General features: G+C 40.6%; 2 protein-coding genes across 6 annotated transcripts; both read right to left on the reverse strand.

Annotated features, from left to right (window-relative positions):
- Positions 1 to 3,212: 3,212 nt before the first annotated feature.
- On the reverse strand, positions 3,213 to 8,486 carry OSGEPL1 (O-sialoglycoprotein endopeptidase like 1). 2 transcript variants are annotated; one of them, XM_049809410.1, is made up of 7 exons: positions 7,829 to 8,486; positions 6,798 to 7,185; positions 5,765 to 5,969; positions 5,533 to 5,681; positions 4,892 to 5,022; positions 4,674 to 4,745; positions 3,213 to 3,549 (listed from the first exon to the last, which is right to left on the reverse strand). In XM_049809410.1, the coding sequence occupies exons 1-7, from the start codon at positions 8,038 to 8,040 to the stop codon at positions 3,441 to 3,443; spliced, it is 1,266 nt and encodes a 421-aa protein (XP_049665367.1). In that variant the 5' UTR covers positions 8,041 to 8,486; the 3' UTR covers positions 3,213 to 3,440. The 2 variants fall into 2 exon arrangements, with proteins under 2 accessions (XP_049665367.1, XP_049665376.1); XM_049809419.1 differs by having other exon boundaries at positions 6,798 to 7,180; positions 7,829 to 7,912.
- An 846-nt stretch (positions 8,487 to 9,332) lies between these two features.
- On the reverse strand, positions 9,333 to 16,768 carry ORMDL1 (ORMDL sphingolipid biosynthesis regulator 1). Of its 4 annotated transcripts, XR_007506112.1 has the most exons (6): positions 16,649 to 16,767; positions 15,394 to 15,546; positions 14,918 to 15,098; positions 12,360 to 12,511; positions 10,673 to 10,858; positions 9,333 to 9,613 (listed from the first exon to the last, which is right to left on the reverse strand). XR_007506112.1 is itself a non-coding variant. In XM_049801218.1 (5 exons), exons 3-5 carry the CDS (start codon positions 15,089 to 15,091, stop codon positions 10,723 to 10,725), a joined length of 462 nt encoding a protein of 153 aa, XP_049657175.1. In that variant the 5' UTR covers positions 15,092 to 15,111; positions 15,394 to 15,546; positions 16,649 to 16,768; the 3' UTR covers positions 9,945 to 10,722. The 4 variants fall into 4 exon arrangements, 3 of the variants coding, with proteins under 3 accessions (XP_049657175.1, XP_049657166.1, XP_049657185.1); XM_049801218.1 differs by lacking the exon at positions 9,333 to 9,613 and having other exon boundaries at positions 9,945 to 10,858; positions 14,918 to 15,111; positions 16,649 to 16,768; XM_049801209.1 differs by lacking the exon at positions 9,333 to 9,613 and having other exon boundaries at positions 9,945 to 10,858.
- Positions 16,769 to 16,840: the final 72 nt, after the last annotated feature.

Below are 16,840 nucleotides of genomic sequence, written 5' to 3' on the forward strand. Positions count from 1 at the left end.
TGTAGTATAGTCTTTAAAATAATACAGGTCCTTTCTGATTTCAGATTGGCATTTACTTAACTGAAATTGTTCAGTATACTATGAAGGTTTGAGAGGAATAAAGATTCTTGTAGCTTAAGAAAATGTATTTTGATTCCAGTTTTGATTTTTTTTTAAAACAAATTAAATGACACTTACTATCAAATACTAGTTAAAATTCTGTACATACAGTACTGTTACTGGCAACATACAAGCTGGCTGGCTAAGTATTATGCAACCATTTATTTTGTATAATGCAGTTACTTTTTCTGCAAATAATGAAATGAAAGTTCTGTGGAAACAACTGAAAAACATCATTGTTCATCAAAACAAAAACTTGGGGTTTTTGATGCTTTAAATTCAAGCATGAGGAAAATATCCTTACAAAAGCATTATAAAACCAAGGTTTAAACTGTAAACAAGCAGAGACACTGGTGGGATGTTTTTTAATTCCCTTGAGTGCTGTAAAACTTAAAATGTCCTATAGGAGGCAGCGGTTTTATTAGTTCATGTCAGAAAACTGCTGCTCTTGCTATAGATAAGTTAAATTCCAAGTAAAAGTTTTCCATTGTATTAGCTACTCTAAAACTTACTCAGATGTATTTCATGAAGATAGAATTTCAAGATTAAATTATTTTTAGGTTTAAAATCTTACCAGTTGTGTGACTGTTATGGTTACTGAATATACTTTAAAAATAAAATGACTCCTGAAGTGATATAAAATTATTACATTCTATGGGTTTTAGTAATATCCAGAAGGTTAACATGCAGTGAGGATAAGATGTATATATTGTGTACATTATACCAGTGTGGGGCTGCAAGGCATCTCCAGAAGTCATCTAGTTTATAGCCTTGTTGAGTGAAGAATGAAGTATTTGCAGAGCAGTCTAAGTTATTTTAATACGTAACATGCAGTGATTGAGGAACCTGTTTCAATAGGTAACATACTCCATTACTTCCCTTCCTTTAAAATAGAAAGCTTTTCCTAATAGTTTTTTAAGCATTTTCTGCAAATTAAGCTAAATACTTTAAGCTAAATACTTTAATCCTTCCTGCAATAAAGAGCAACTGAACACTGGTTTTATGACCCATTTTAATAGACTGAGTTCTTCAGTATTATCACCTTCATTGTTTTAGTTAGCCTGTGACTGCAGCAGAAAAACCCAGCCCTGTATTTTTCTCTTAAGTGTTATTCCTATAATAAAGACCAAGTATAAATAAAGACTCTTAGCACTGTATTGTTGATTCATATTAGATTTGATTCCATTACAGTCCTACAAATCTATCTCATTATTCCTAGTTGGTGTATTGTATTTGTTTGTCTTTAAGTGTACTAGTCTACTGAATTTTCTTTATTTAAAACCAAAGATCCTTGTATTTCAAAGTAGGCATTCGTAAGTGTCAGTAGTTCCTTTCAAAACAGTATAAGCTGCAATTTCACGACTTCCTTTTGTGCTTTCAATTTTCAACTACAGTTTAAAAAAAATGTACAGAAAGAGACATTAAAGCAAACCTTTCAAGACCTTGTGTGCTCCATAATCACAGTTCATCAAAAGGCCATTAGTAACTACTCATAGAGCACAGATTTTGAATCAATGGTGTAATCCGTTTTATTTTATTTACTGAGATCGGCCAGGAAGTTATCGTGATAGCATTTCTAATCCCTTGTTACAAGACATCTCCATTTAAATATTTCAAAAAGTCTTTAATAGAATTACTTGGGGCATTGTTCCCATTTACTTGTTTTGGAAGAGCTTTTAAGTATTTTTTTCAATTTAAAAAAAAAAATATCATTTTTGCTCTATAAACTCCCACTTAATTGAGATAAACATAATAGTGACCCATTAACTTGTGTGTAGTATCACACAAGAAAGTTTCTGTGGTGTTAGAATCAAGCTCTCTGGTCCAAACAACAGTAGTTTTGGGAGGCCTGGGATATACTGGAACCACTCTACCTCCAGTTCATAAGGCTGTGACCCTGAGGGGATATATGCGTTGGATTTTAGCAGCATTTACTCTTATCATCTCAGAACCCAGCTATATAGGGATTTCTTCCTCCTCTCTGTTCAGAAAGTTTGGAAGCAGGGAGAGACTTCTGAGCAGCAAGACGGACTGGCTTGTTGGTCTCAAGTATGGTAGGACCAGCACTAAAAACTGGGATAACAGACATATCAGTTATGATACGGAGGGAAAAAAGGTTTTGCTCACTGTTATATTCACAAATTCCAGTCTTTCACCTATGCTGGAATTAGTCAGCCAGATGTATAAACATACTGCTGGATAGGGCATATGAAATGTGATAGTTAAATTTATTAAATGATGTATTACTTTACCAAGAAGATAAAACTACTTAATGATATAAATTACTTTACCAGAAGATAGATTACTTGTAGTTGAAATACCATGAAAATGAGACTTCAGAAATACTACGTAACAAAATGTAAATACTATGTACTCTTCCAAGCTTTCTGTTCAATGAGAGATCTTAAAGTTCTTCCAAAAATTTACTGGGAGAAAAAATAATGCACGTACCCTGTTAATTTTTTACATCTTGCCCTTGAGTTGAAAAAAATTTAAAAAGCAGGCAACTTACCTGTCTGCTTATAACTGTCCCACAGATCCCAATTACTTGTTTGTATTTAAATGGAGGCAATTTTAAACATACGCATTATGAACTAGAAAACTGCTGTCGAAGCGGTACTTAATACTTGAAGTGTTTATTCCAGTAAGTACTACTGCAATGAATAATAATGCCCAATTATCAAAAGGCAAGGCCAAGTAACCCATTATTCACCTCAAAACTCAGAATTTGCATCTTAATAGCTCACTTACACTGTGATTAGCTTTATTGACCTGCTTATAAAAAAAAAGGAGAAAATTAAAAGGCACTAGCCCTATACCCCAAAATTTTAATTTTGTATAAGTAGGAATAGGCTTCTCACACAAGTAGCAGAAAACTAGGTACTGTTGAAATTCAGTTGTACTGTCACAGCTAGCACATTGAGATCTTCTGGAAAATCTGTGCTCTCTTGTGTTTACTTTCTGTAACTTTTCAAGCATGGAAGGTATGAATTTTTTTAACATGTAGTGTAAATTCTAAACCTTATATGAATTATATTGTTAAATTATAATATGGCATATATTATCAGGTTTCTATATTTATAATAAGTTATAAAGTGTAAACAATGGAGATATTTTCATTTGCATAAGTTTATATTTATTAGAAAGTACACTTTTAATTTTTATTTATTGTTCTAATACCTAGAACTCTTAAGACAGTTGTGGAACAGTAACTGGAATCATTTTGGTGGTACGACACAGCATTTATTTCTCTGATGTGATTTTCAACACTTGTAAACTAAGTACTGTCAGTAAATGCAACAGCATTGAAACAGTTTTTATTGAACAATTTATAGTTGCATTTACTTTACTAAGTTACTTTTTAAGATACTAACCATCATATCTTTAAGTTTTGGCACCTTGATGGAATCTTCTTCAAGTCTTTTTGAAATATCAATTCCAAGGGGAGCTCTAGAAAATAATGAAATGATGTATTTGTTAAAAATAAATAACATTATTGCTGTATCACACACGTGCAAATTCACAGACCTTTTTTACAATGAGCATGGGAGTCACAGTATTTTTACAGATTCTCCGCACTGTTAGAACATGTGACCATTAAAATGGTCCATCTGAAGCTGTACCTAGAAACACCTTTACAATGAGGAAATGTTTGCATTTGTAGCCATTCCAAACTCAGGAAACACAGCTCTGATTTTAAAGCCAGCTTTTGGGGATGTGATTTTATTTAGATTCTGATTTTAGTTGATAATTCATTTTACATCTCACTGATGAATGCAGGACACAATAGAGATTCACAGATAATCTCCTTCTGTGATAATCTTAAAGAATGTATTGTCTACAGCAAATAAAATTTAGTAATTTATTCACTGAGATTATATAAAGCAAGATATTTTTGCAGAAGAGTACTTTATAGTTTTTCACATGAAAATTATATTATTTTTTTTTTTGTCCTGAGACTTTCCAAATCTGTTTTCCTGGAAATGGAAAGTGGTAGGTAAAACATGAAAAAAATTTCACGTTTAAGACCAGCTGGTACTTTTGAAATACTAAAATTTTGTTTGGCCTTAAGCCTAGGTTCTACTTAAATCTGTAGAACAAGCCTTACCCAAGAAGTCATTAAAAAAAAACCCCAAAAAACAGTATTATCAGTAAAACCCCCAGTATATATGTCAAATTCTTTTTTTAGAGTGATTGCTCATTATGAACCCACAGTTTGACTTAGGAGCATTTTGACCTATGTCTACAGTGACTGAGAAGCTAAAGGGAGTGTATTACAGCTTAACTTGCTCCAGTTTTCCCATACCACAATGGTAAGAGGAAAATAAATAGAACTGTTATGATGTACAGTAATTTAAGTTTCTGAGCCAAAAACACCATAAGTGTCAGACACAATAATTTATATTTCAGAACTACATTGAAAAGGAAGTGCTGGTAACTTCTAAAGCTTATGTGCACTGCAAAGACACTCCTCATCAGCTTCTGCTACGCTTTTTAGTCTACACCTCCTTCCACTTTCATTGACCATAGTGAATAAGTGAAGGAATAGGCTGTGAATGAATCAAGTCACTTACTTTGGTTCATAGCGGATGCCATCAGTACTATGTAGAACGCCAAGTCCTGCACGTAACCTTTCAATGCCATTCCTAAGTAAGAAAGCAATTATATAAAATGTATGTCATCACTGTCTGAATATGGGTATGTGGTTCAGTCACCATAACCAGAAGTTCTTAACTCCAGTGTCAGCTTTTAAAGAACATTATAGAAACACATGCAAAGAGACAACTCTTACCATGCAATCATAACACCATTATCAGTGCACAGTCTTGGTGGAGGACACAGAAAAGCAAAATCATTTGCGTCTGCCAAAGTCTGTAGACCTTTTCGGATATACTGATTACTTGCAACACCTCCTGATACAACCTGACAGCAGTTTCAAAAAGAAAAAAGGCATTAACTCAAAAGTACTGACAAGTCACACTCAACTAACATCTTATTTAAAAAAAGGTTATCAGATGAAGTTCTGAAGACCGCAATAAAGCATTTTAAGATTAAAACATACTTTTAAGATGAAAACATACCAGAAAAGAATATGATAAGTGAACTTATTATGCTAAAAGAGATGCCTGAATAAAAGCATCTTATAATTACAACAGCTGTCAAGTATTGGGGAGCACTAGGTCAAATTATGTGGCCTGAATTGTTATGGAAAGTCAGATTAGACAGGAAGAAAATCTCTTCTAGCTTAAAACCAAACTATGAAAGACTTTATTGTAAATATTTACATGACTATTACTTTAACCCTGGTATTTTAACAATGTAATACCTACTGACATCTTCCTCACCTGTTAAGGGAAAAAGTACAGCAAGGCATCTGCATCTTCAAATGATGTTATACAGTCAAGTACAAAAAGGAAAAAAAAGTATACGCACCAAAGTTGCATTTTTTGATGATAATATGCTATTTTTTATGCAGAACAGCATGGCTCGATATGTCCGCTGGATAATATGAACAGTCACTGCATGCTGTACAGCAGCAGCAATATCCTTAACACAGGATAGGATCTCGCCTTCTTGAATACCTATGAAAACGTATGATCAAATGGGTTTTCCTGAGTATAGGTCATCAAAACCATGGTTTGTATCTGACTTTGCTTAAAAATACCTTCTTCTTTTTCTTTTTGTATAATGGCTTTATTAACAAGGTTCTGAAGTCCAGAAAAAGAAAAATCACAGTTACGATACTGTTGCATGGGAAGTCTGAACGTGTATTGTTGCCAGTCTCCAGTTTGAGCCAAGTGCTCTATCGCCTTTCCCCCAGCCATGCTGTGGCACTCTGGGTGCTTTCTTAAAGAGAGTCTTCTTGCTACCTAAAGAGAAAATAAACAAGGCTTGGAACAGAGAGCTAAATTAATACCTCCTGTAACTGCATTACTGTATTGCAGTCCGTGGAGTAAAACTGGACACCACAAAATCCAATCCAATGTGAAATGATGAACAGGGCACAATAAGGACAAGCTATATGTCAGTTGGATTTTTTTTTTTTTCTGGAGTAATTAGAAATGCAATTCTCGAACAATTTGGGCAAACAAGGATCAACAAATTTAGCAGCAAACATTAATTACCCAATTTTTTTGCTATAAGAAACACACACACAGACTGCCATACTGTATTGCGCGATGAACGGGAACAAAGTTGGTTTCAACTTTCAACAATCCCCTTTCTGACTCCACTCACTCCCCCACTTTTATAATTAATACACACAGATACTGTTTAAAAACTCTGCTTGTGTTTGAGAACAAAACAGTAAGTGACCAATTTTACTGGTCACTGATTGTACTCAGTGACCCAGAAAACTTAGATTCTGAAAGCCAAACCAGACTTTTCTTACCACAAAAAACGTGGTAAGAAATGTTTTAACATGTATTGTTTTAAACCTGACAGTATCCTTTCAAATACCACTATCAATCTTCTCTAATTCATACAGCTCATTTGTATAACAGGTGTCAATGAAACTTCCAACGTTAGTTTTGGTTGTCTGTTTGCTAAAAATATAATTAATTTACATACGTTACAGCTGATGCTATACATAGATTTTTAACAGCCTGTCCTTGGGCTGATGATACTACCACCATTATGTAGTATAACCGCAATAAAAAGAAGAAAAAACTAGATTCACTGATGTAAGGAAGTATTACCTTATCCAGCATGTCACCTGGTGCTATATCTATGGACTGTCCAAGCAGAAGGAAATCTGAAACTCCCTGTGCTACTGCCAAGATGCAGTGGCCTCCAGAGAGTAAAAGAACTAAGAAGGGAAATTCCACGTGATGTGTTAGTCTGACGGTCAGTGCGTGAGCCTCCATGTGATGAATGGGTATGAACGGCTTCTGGTACTTGTTCACCAAGTTCAAGCTGTACTGCAGCCCCACTTCCAGGCTTAGTGCAAGTCCTGGTTTTACTGTAGTTGCAATAGCTGCAAGTTCCTGTACAGAAACTCCACTGACACCAAGTGCTTCTTTTACTACTTGCTCGATGTTTTCTCTGTGAAGTTGCTGTGCCACCACGGGAATTATTCCACCTGCTCTATCAAAAACAAAGAATTACAATACACTTGTATTTCATAACAGATAGAATGGCATAAAACCAGATTTCAAACACCTCTTAACTTTGCTGTGTCCTGCCTGTTTCCTTAGTACATTCTCAAATGCCTTGTTTAGCATAGAGGGCATCTATGCACTGAAGAGAGCATAATTGTCCCTGGGAGGTTAGAAAAGGATGTAACTTGCCCTTTTTTGGTACATGTACCTCCTAAATGTACCTCAACGCTGTTCCAAAATGACATCTGTAAGTTAATATCCACAAGCCCCCACCTGTCAGTTCATGTACTTAGCCACCAATGCCTATATTTGATTAAAGTAAAATTGAGACATTTGGTGGTTTTATCAGTACTAATGATTTCATCTTTTAATTCAAGCTTGGTCAGTAATCTGTCTCTTTTTGAAAGAAATTAACTGGAGGAAACTTGTTAAATGCACAGCATTTCTTCCTCCACCCTTAGGAATATCTCAAGCAGAACGCGTCGTGGCCCAAGGGATAGGTCTTTACGCCTACCCGCTTCTTACTGAGTTTTCTGGAGAAGGCTTTTATAGTACATGATGATAGTACAAGTAAGAATAACAATAAAATCATTATTAAGGTGAAAGCCCCGGGAGAAGTATATTCTTACTGTAAATGGACTTCCTTCTGACAGTGCAGCGCTTCTCCCAGAACATTGCCGGCATCGTCCACCACGGCAGCGCCTGTGTCATCACAGCTCGTCTCTATTCCCAGAACTAGTTTCCGAAGATGCTGTTTTCCAGAGCGAGCAGAGCTGCTGCTCAGCCACGCTGCTCGGCCATGTTTAACGGATTTCAAAAGAGTTTTGGCAACGCTGTTCATCTTTAAAGATCTGCCTGGTGGTTATCTCTGGAAAAGAACTGTGCAGTTTATTATTACAGAGGGTTTTCAAACACACGCTCTAGTCCGGTTTTCTGAGGAGGCGGCATTACTTTTAAAGTTACGAATGACCACAGCTGATAAATTCAAGGCCCCGAGATAAAAAAAAAAAAAAAAAAGGTCATTTAAGAGTCGGGAGCGAACGTCTTTGCTTCAGCTTGGCGGTGCTTCGAGAGAGCTCTTACCCACGCCGCTGCTCGCTGCGTGCGGCCGGCGCGTCCCGCAGTCCCGAGGGCGCGACACAAACCACAGAGCAGACCCCTCATCACCCGCAGCGGAACCGCGGCGTGGGTTAGCCCCTCGCCGCTCCCCGCGCGCGGCCCGACGCCCCGCTCTTCGGGGCTTTGCCCGGCCGCGGCCTCTTTGCCGTTTTACGGCCAGAGGCTCGGCTCGGCTCGGCTCGGCTCAGCTCACCTCCCTCCCTCCCTCCCTCCTCTACGGGCCCGGCCGCTCGGGCGGCGGGCAAAGCCGGCAGGCGCGCCTCGGCTGCGGCTCCGCGCTGCAGGCGGGCCGGCGGCGCCCACCCCCCCGGGCCGGGCCACCCCGCCAGGCCCTCGCGCCCTACCCTCCAGCCGCTATTTATCGCCCTCCCCTTTTGCCGGCGGCACGTTCCCGCCCCGCCGGCTGACGCTGCCAGCCGGCGCTGGGCGTGGGGCCCACCCGCCCGCCCGCATTCCTACCCCGGGGCGGCGCCCACCGGCGGGAGGCGTCGCCGCCGCCGCCGCCGCCGCGCACGGTGCCGGCCCGGCGGAGGCAAGCGGAGGTCTCCCGCCCACCAGCGGGTCACGGGGCCAGGCTCCCCCGGGGCCGGCGCAGGCGCGGAGCGGGGCGGGGCGGGGCGGGGCGAGCGGCCCGGCCGTAAGGGCGGCCCTGCGCCCCCGCCTCCCTGGAGGGGCGAGAAGCAGAGGCAGCCGTCCGAGGGCGAGTGATTCCCATTCCGCAGGTCAAGAGCTTCGCCCAGCCGCCCCAAGGCAGCCCTGCCCCGTCCGCCGCGGTGCCGGCGCTGCCCGAGGCGCCTCACCACCCCCCCCGCCCGTGTCGCGACGTTCCGTCCGTGCCTTGAAGTCCTGATCACCTGTACGCGGGACCGGGATTTTCAAAGGGCTAGCGCAGCCGCGTGGCCGTCGTTATGTGAAAATCAACCAGTTAACCACGTTCTGCACAAATGAAGAATTACTTCCCAGTGCTAAAAAAAGAAATCGTAACTCATTACTGTTTTGTTTTTCTTTTCAACAACATCTTTATCAAGAAAGCAAGCAGCCAGAAAATTCTCTTAGGAAGAAAAGAAGTATGTCACTGGGGGCTTTTTTTTTTTTTTTGCTTTGCCTTTTTATTTTATTTTTTTTCCAGCTCACCGGCTGTCGCTGCAACCAAAGTGTAAATCAAGTCTTAAATGGAGTCTTCTGTTAAATCTGAGCTGGTTTTGGTTGGCAGACTTCAAAATTAATCCTTTTTCCAAGACAGACAAATAAGTGCTCAGAGCTCTAGATGTACCTCCTTCACTCTAGATCCAGACCTGGTAGTATACAAGATCGCTCCGTACTACACGGTACACCTAAAACACAGCATTCCTCCACGTTTCTAAGACATGCAAATTATCCACACCTTTTTCTGCAAAAGCATGCAGTTAGTCCATGTGATTTGCCTATTCACCTACTTCTAGATCGGTTTCTATCCTAAATTACAACCTATACAGACCTTTTCTTCTGTGTTCCGACACTTCCTCTATAATGGAGCTGTTTCTCCTACAACAGCGGCAACCCTTTCCCTCACCATTAGAGGCCTCTCAACTACTGAAAAATAACCCATCAGCCGAGTATCAGAGAAAACACTAAAAAATCCACACCTTAAGAGGAATTTCAATTTTTCAGGATGTCCCTTTTACACATAGAAAAGTCAGTATCCTGCTGAGCAAAATGAAATAAACACAACAGTGGCAATTTGTAAAAGCATACGTAAACTGAGCTATCAAGTTGACGTAGAAATCCCCTGAGCTGACAGTTAAGGACTTTCTTCGGTCTTTGTGACAAAAAAAAAAAATATCACAAGAACAGATAAGGCATGAATTACACCATCGGTTTATGCTAGCTGTCACAGTATTTACTGTGAGACGAACTTTTACAATGCAATAACAAGCACAACCACCTACAATCCACACAGCAGAAACTAGCTACTTTCACTTAACCTAAGAATGCGGCCTCACCAGTCCTTAGCATCAAGGACTCTGGATTTATATGTAAAGTTACCATTTGCATTATGGTTGGTTGGGTATTTGAGAAACACTGCTCCCCGTTTCAGCTGTTACTCGCACCTTCTTTACAAGTCACTTGCATCAGCCAGGCATATACACAGTCTTAGCGGGGATTATGCTTTAGAGCTGGGCCTGCCCAGTTCTTCATGGAAATCTTTCTCATAGAGGTTTCCAATTCACATTTAAGTATTTGAAGACATCTTATAAATTCAACTTTCATCCCAGATGCTGCTGCAGGAAGTAGGAACTGTATCTCAGATGTAAAAGCAACCCTCATTGAATACGATTAGATAGACGGCACAGCAAACTACTCATTTCCTTCACCTGGGGAGCAGCAGTAGCCATGTCGGGGTGGTCAGCATCAAACCTTCTGCTTAATATTTATTGATGCCAAAGATTCGAACACCATGTAACTGTGGCAGCTTGGGGATAAGCACGGTCAGGAGAGAGGTGGTGTTGAGGATAAAGTGTGTTGGATCATACTTTGTGTAGAAACTCGCCAGGAAGTACCTGCGGGAGAAAAGGGAGCAAGCTTAGCTGATGACACCCTGGTCTAAAAAATAAACAAACAAAGCATAGTTGAAAGAAGTGCTTTAGTAATCGGTAATATTTTACTGGGTAACAACCGATCTATTCCTGTATTAAATATCTCACGTGAGGTTCAAGAATATCTGCAGCAAAATTACGGACTAAGTCTTTTCTTCCCATACTTCTCAAGGTGCTAATAAGCAACTCTCAGCTAGTATTTGCCTCCAACATTCTCCCCGCCCTTCAAGTTCTCTGACTTCTGCAGCTACAGGCCTGATTTATGACAGAGGTTTTAAATAGTGTAAGATCTGTTACCAACACACTCGCAGTTCTGCTATGCTAGCAAGCTCAGTGACAAAGCATTTGACATTTTTCAGTGCAAAAATAATTTATGCTGAGCACATCTGTGATTGGTGTGATTTTAAAATGCTTCCCGTCTGGCAGATGTTTCCAGCACATTTTTCTTTTAAGCTAGTCCACAACCTGTTCAACTGCAACAATAAGGAAATGTGCCTCAGAAAATCCAATTCACTACCAACTTCTTTACACTTTGAGCCAGTAATTTCATCTCGTTCCTTGCAAAAACTAGTCACAGAAATGAGGCTATCAGACTGTTTGGTTTTTTTCCCAGCAAAACGGAGACATGTGCTCAGCTACTTATGCATTACTAGTGCATTAAGAGAACCATGCACAAGTGTTATGAATACAAAATTCCCACTGGAAAGTGGGAAGCAATCTTTGAAGAGGATTTTTTTTGAGGAGTTTTATATATATATATATATATTTTCAGTTTCTATCCTTTGTGAACCAATGTTCTAAACCCGATGCCGGATCTTCCCTTTGCCCCCTGCCATGCAAGTAGACAACGTCCTTTAGGGAAAAACAGAAAGCCTTTTTAGAGTTGGATATTAAATACATATCCGATTTCCTTTAGTTACACAACCATACTTTGGTCAACAGAGACAGGCAGTGTAGAATTTCTAACCTATTTACGTAACTAGTGTAAACAGAAGACAATCCGTACAAAGCAAAACCAACATGCAAAATCCTGGACCCCACTCAGTGACGACTGCCATACTCCTCCTAACTCACAAGTTGCAAAATGGTTAATAAATGCTGTCATGTTCTAAAGGCAAATAGTTTCAATTTTCAGTATTTATGACTTCATGATCTCTTAAAGAACTTCAAGAGTTAATAGTAAGTTTTCCTCACAACGTTTCTAATCTTTAAAACCTGCCCCATTAATAACTGTTTACAAACTTCGACTTCAGTATGTGAACTGGAGTGTCAAAAGCTGCAGGAAGAAAGACTGTTGATTATATGACCTGTAAATATGTACTCCCTACCTCTGTGATGTGGAAACAAACAAGCAAAAAAAAAGAAAGAAAATGCTTTTAGAATGTAAATTGCAACTCATTTTGTTGCAGCTTTTGAAGTCATGGCTTTGTGATTCAATTAATCCATAATACAGTTTCGAACTCACAGAATTATAGGAGAGATTGTGAAGAATTTTCTTGAAGATGTAAACTGTACTCCATAGTCCAGTTGTTCCCAGTGTGTTAGTAGCCTAGCTTTCCCCTGATCAGGTGTTTCAAAAGGAGTTCCCTTTACTGCATGCAAAAACACATACATTCCCTGGGGAAAATAAAAAGTGAATACAGTGGCACTTTTAGCTGTATTTTTTAATAACTGTTACATTGTTCAATGCATTGTAAAAAAAAAAAAAAAAAAAGAGAGTAAATGAATCCTCATCCAGAAGAGCTGCTAGACTGTAATGACAAATTATTGAAGACGAAGGAAGAGACAAGATTTTTATTTTGCCCAAGGTTGTGCAGTCAGTGGCACAGTCAGAATTAAAGCCAAAGTCTATGTGACATCCAATCCACTGCCTTCCACATTAGATGGCAAAAATTGCATGAAATCAACACAATTTTAACAAGCACTGTAACAAGTTTAGGGCTGCTGATTTGTATTACCACTTTCCTGACACAGTGTTAATTAAGTTATGAGGTAGAGTCTGCACAAAGCAAAAATCTATCTGTGAATACTGGCAATATTACAAGAACTTTTGAAAGCTTTCTCAGCCCCCCAGCAGCTTCAAATACTTAGAGGCTGACTATCAGCAATCTGTTGAACACCATCTGTCCATCTCTTTGCTGCTGTCCTTCACCACACTGGACTTTCTTTGTGATTGTTTCTGTTTGATGGGAGCATGCCATATCTGGCCTGTTCTGAAAGATCAATTCAGGCCCATTGATTTCAGATAGGACTGCCTGCCCTCTTCCAGTTGTAACACGCATTTGCTTTCTATCAAAGAGAGTGCAGCAACTCCCATCAAGAGTCTCTATCAGAAGATATCAGACTTCCTCTTCTTTCTTTCAGGTTCTTATGCACATACAGAAATTGTTATAGAAAGCTTTATGTAGAAAAATCACATTTCTTCCAAATTCTTATAAAGGAGGTGAAATTTGAGCAAGTCACTTCACGTCGTCTTCTACTTTTTTTTGGAACAGCCCCCTGACCGGAGGCCTATTAACGTGAGAGAATTAATTTGCTTAATTAATTTTTCAACTCATGATGTTTGCAGCGTCTCAGTTTTAATAACTTAACCGAAAAGGCACTTTTAGGACAGATCCAAATGCTTACTATATATTTTGTTTCATACTGGTGTTTGCAGAAAGGACCACCAAAAATGCTTTTAAGGTCAGCTAAGAGTTTTCCATTAGTGGAAATCCAAGATTTTTTTTGTTTGTCAAACCTTTCAAGGATTTGTTTCCAAAATAGTACCATTTAAATGTTGAAATATCCAAAACTGCAGTTTACACTCATCTTCTAGTGTTTCACTAGTAAACTACTTGCCAGCGCATGCTCTCATCCCTGTTGTCATTAGAGCTATTTGCAATGAATTTGGTAAGGCATTTGGGAAATATTCAGTAATGCTTGCCTCTGCCAACATCTTCCAAAGTCAGGCATGTCTGATGCTGTCCAAGATAACGTACAAAATGCTTTAATGATGCTTACAATCCCACTATTAGTTTTAAACCTACCTACAAAAATAAAAAGCTTGAATTAAAAAGATTTTTTTTTTTTAACAGGATTAAAGAGGCTATTATCCAACCTCAGTCTTTAAAGTGAACTATCATTTTCCTAAATAAGGAAGAAGCTATCTTCTTCTCAAGACTATTTGCTGTTAATCTTAGAAAGCTGAGTTAGCAAACCTCAAGTATGATGTAAATTGCTGGATTATGGCCCTCTTTTCTCTAAGCTTGGCAGGACCAGTACACATACTTGCATTACTTTAAACGATTACGACAAAAATTATAGTATTCTGGGGAGAGAAGGCAGAAAGATTCTTAAGGTCTTCAGTTTCCAAATCCTTTTGCATACAAAAGTCATCATGCAAATCACAACCCACTGAATAACAAATGGTTTCAGGGCTTGGGTCAAGGTAGTCCAGTTTTTCCCACTGCTTTCAAGTAAGATTTTTCTTATGTCATGTGCAGTGACAAAGTTGTATGCTGAAGTTATTCTAAACTAAAATGTATCTAGCTTGACCAGAAATCAAAACAAGAAAAAGAACACAAATGTTTCTGTCCGTGGAAACAGGTAAAGTGCTGAAATTAAACATTTTGGGATACTAACAAAAACTTTAGTAGATAATATCCAAGAATTAAAAATGTAATATATTTTTTATGGATTCAGCACAGCTCTCTAGTAATATAAAAACCACTGTAAAAGTCAGTTGGCATGACGATTTTATGTTTGCAAGATTCTAGCTTAATTAAATGCCTTTTAAAAGAACACATAAACTATGTAAGGAGTATTTCAGGTCTTTTGTGCTTAAACCCAAAGTGATCACATATCACTCCTCCTCCCAAAAACAGCCAACTCATTTAATAGTGGATAAACCAAGTAGAGGTGGTGTTTTGGCTAGTTGGATTTCATTATCCATACAGCCTGGCTATTTTTCTCTTCTCCTGCTACTGAAAATAAATACGTATGAACGAGTTTTAAAATTTTGTTACAAGAGAGGGTACTTACCAGGTTGTGAATCACATTTGTTAAAGTCCAGGCAACAGGGACACTAAAGAAAGGAATGCTGAGCAAGACAATGTGCAGCATGCCGACTCCGAGCGCATATGTCAGCCACATTCCACGACTGTTCATCACCCGCGTGTTTGGATTTACCTCGCTGTGGGCAACTCCTACGTTCATTTTTCCCCTATAAAACAGATCTGTTTGAAGATTGAGACTACTGTTACAGAGAAGTACTTAACATATGCAATTTTCAAATTTGGGAAAAGGCTGTTTTAAATAAGCAGGTCTGGAAGGAACACAGTAAGCCAAGGTGTAGCTCAAGATTTTCAAAGTATGGTTTATAGAGAAGTCAGTACAAAGGGGCTGTTAGGAACTATTTGTTTAAAAAAAGCCCAAACAAAGAAAACCCACAGGCCTGCTACAGAAGGGATATTTAAAAAAAATAGTAAGCTGTGCTGTTAGAAGCTGAAGTTGCAAACCTGTAAGTAACCAAGCTTTGTAACTGTTGTCCTCTAAATTCTTTTCTCCATCCACGACAACATCTGCAGTTCTTTTCCACAATTTTCCTCTTGTTTCTTGTTCATGTAACAGCTAGCGAAGAATTCTGTGTATACCAATTGCCCAGCCACCTACTGCTAGAAAGAACGAACAGGGACTAATTTATGCCTGGTTTTTTTTGCAGCAGAGTGCAGATTTCAGATTTTCCTCCTCTCCCCATCTGTTAGTTTTCAGAAAGACATTTCAATCTTTCAAATCTGGCTGAAATTAGCCAACAGGTTCAAAAGTTTTCTAAGTGACAGACGTACACAGAACAATTTCATAACGCTGGTTTCTTCAGGAGATTGACGGAAGTTACCGGAAGCGACACTCTCGTCCTGTTGTACTAAAATTTGTGAAGATAATTAAAAAACCCCATTGTGTACTTTATACTCGTGTGATCTGTGAGACTATTTATATTCATTTATGGGACTGGGATGGAGACTTTTTAATTTCCTTCTGAATCAGTCTACAAAAGCACCATTTAACCAGCAAGAATAGCTTGCTTTCGGGAGGAATTTTGTTTCTTATACTTGCTTGGTGCTGTAGAGCACTGTAATACCCAACTATCTTGTGGTATTAACAGTAGGCTGTAGAATAAAAAGAGGTGCGAAGAAGCTGAAACTGAACGGGCGCGATGCCGATTTTGACCAATACTTGTTGCAAAGTATTCCCAAACGTGGACGTGCAGGGAACACGGTACGCGAGACGGATGAAGCGAGACTCTTCCTCCCTCCCCGGGATGCAGCACCGCCGGTGAGCCAGTCCCTAGACTCGCATCTTGAGATAATCTACCCTCCCTTCCTATTTTTCCCCCCACGTTTCTCCTCTAACCAGATGGGGACCTCCTCCCAGTGCGCTGTACCCCTGCCTTCCCTCTCTCCTCGCCAGGAGCCCAGCCGCCCGAAAGCAGCGGGACGCCGTGCCCGCAGACCCGGCGCGCAGGTCACCCCCCTCACAGGAGCCGGGGCCTCCCCGCAGAGCCGCCTCCCTTCCCGGCCACGCACCGTGCGGGCTCCCCCGCCGGCCCCCCTCCCGCCGCCCCGGCCCGCCGGGCCCCGCCGCTCGCCTCAGGGCCCGGCCCGGCCCGGCAGCAGCCGCCGAGCGCCCCAGGGCCTGCTCGCAAGCACCGGCGCGCAGGCGGTAGCGGCAGCCCAGCCCGCCGTCCCGTCCTCCGCCACCCGGGCGCGGCCCCACCTTTCCGCAGACCCGCCGGCCCAAGAGCCACCGGCCGCAGCCGCCGAGGAGCAGGAGCGGAGCGCGGGCCGCCGGCCGCAGGTAGAGCCCGCCGGCCGCCCCGTGGGCAGGGCTGCTGGGCGAGGGGAGGGGCCGGGCCTGGGCTGAGCCGGGCCGGGCCGGGCCGCCCGCACCGCCCACGGGAGCGGGAGA

The sequence above is a fragment of the Accipiter gentilis genome, chromosome 1 (assembly GCF_929443795.1).
Source record: "Accipiter gentilis chromosome 1, bAccGen1.1, whole genome shotgun sequence".
Lineage (NCBI taxonomy): Eukaryota > Metazoa > Chordata > Aves > Accipitriformes > Accipitridae > Astur > Astur gentilis.

Excerpts from the sequence above, each read along its gene's own strand:
- OSGEPL1 (XM_049809410.1), bottom strand. The coding sequence starts at position 8,040 with ATGAACAGCGTTGCCAAAACTCTTTTGAAATCCGTTAAACATGGCCGA. Across the intron at positions 7,186-7,828 it reads CAGAAGGAAGTCCATTTACA|AGCAGGTGGAATAATTCCCG; the intron begins GTAAGAATATAC and ends TGTTTTTGATAG. Across the intron at positions 5,682-5,764 it reads ACAAAAAGAAAAAGAAGAAG|GTATTCAAGAAGGCGAGATC; the intron begins GTATTTTTAAGC and ends ACGTTTTCATAG.
- ORMDL1 (XM_049801218.1), bottom strand. The coding sequence starts at position 15,091 with ATGAACGTAGGAGTTGCCCACAGCGAGGTAAATCCAAACACGCGGGTG. Across the intron at positions 12,512-14,917 it reads CAAATGTGATTCACAACCTG|GGAATGTATGTGTTTTTGCA; the intron begins GTAAGTACCCTC and ends TATTTTCCCCAG. Across the intron at positions 10,859-12,359 it reads ACAATCTCTCCTATAATTCT|GTACTTCCTGGCGAGTTTCT; the intron begins GTGAGTTCGAAA and ends TTTCTCCCGCAG.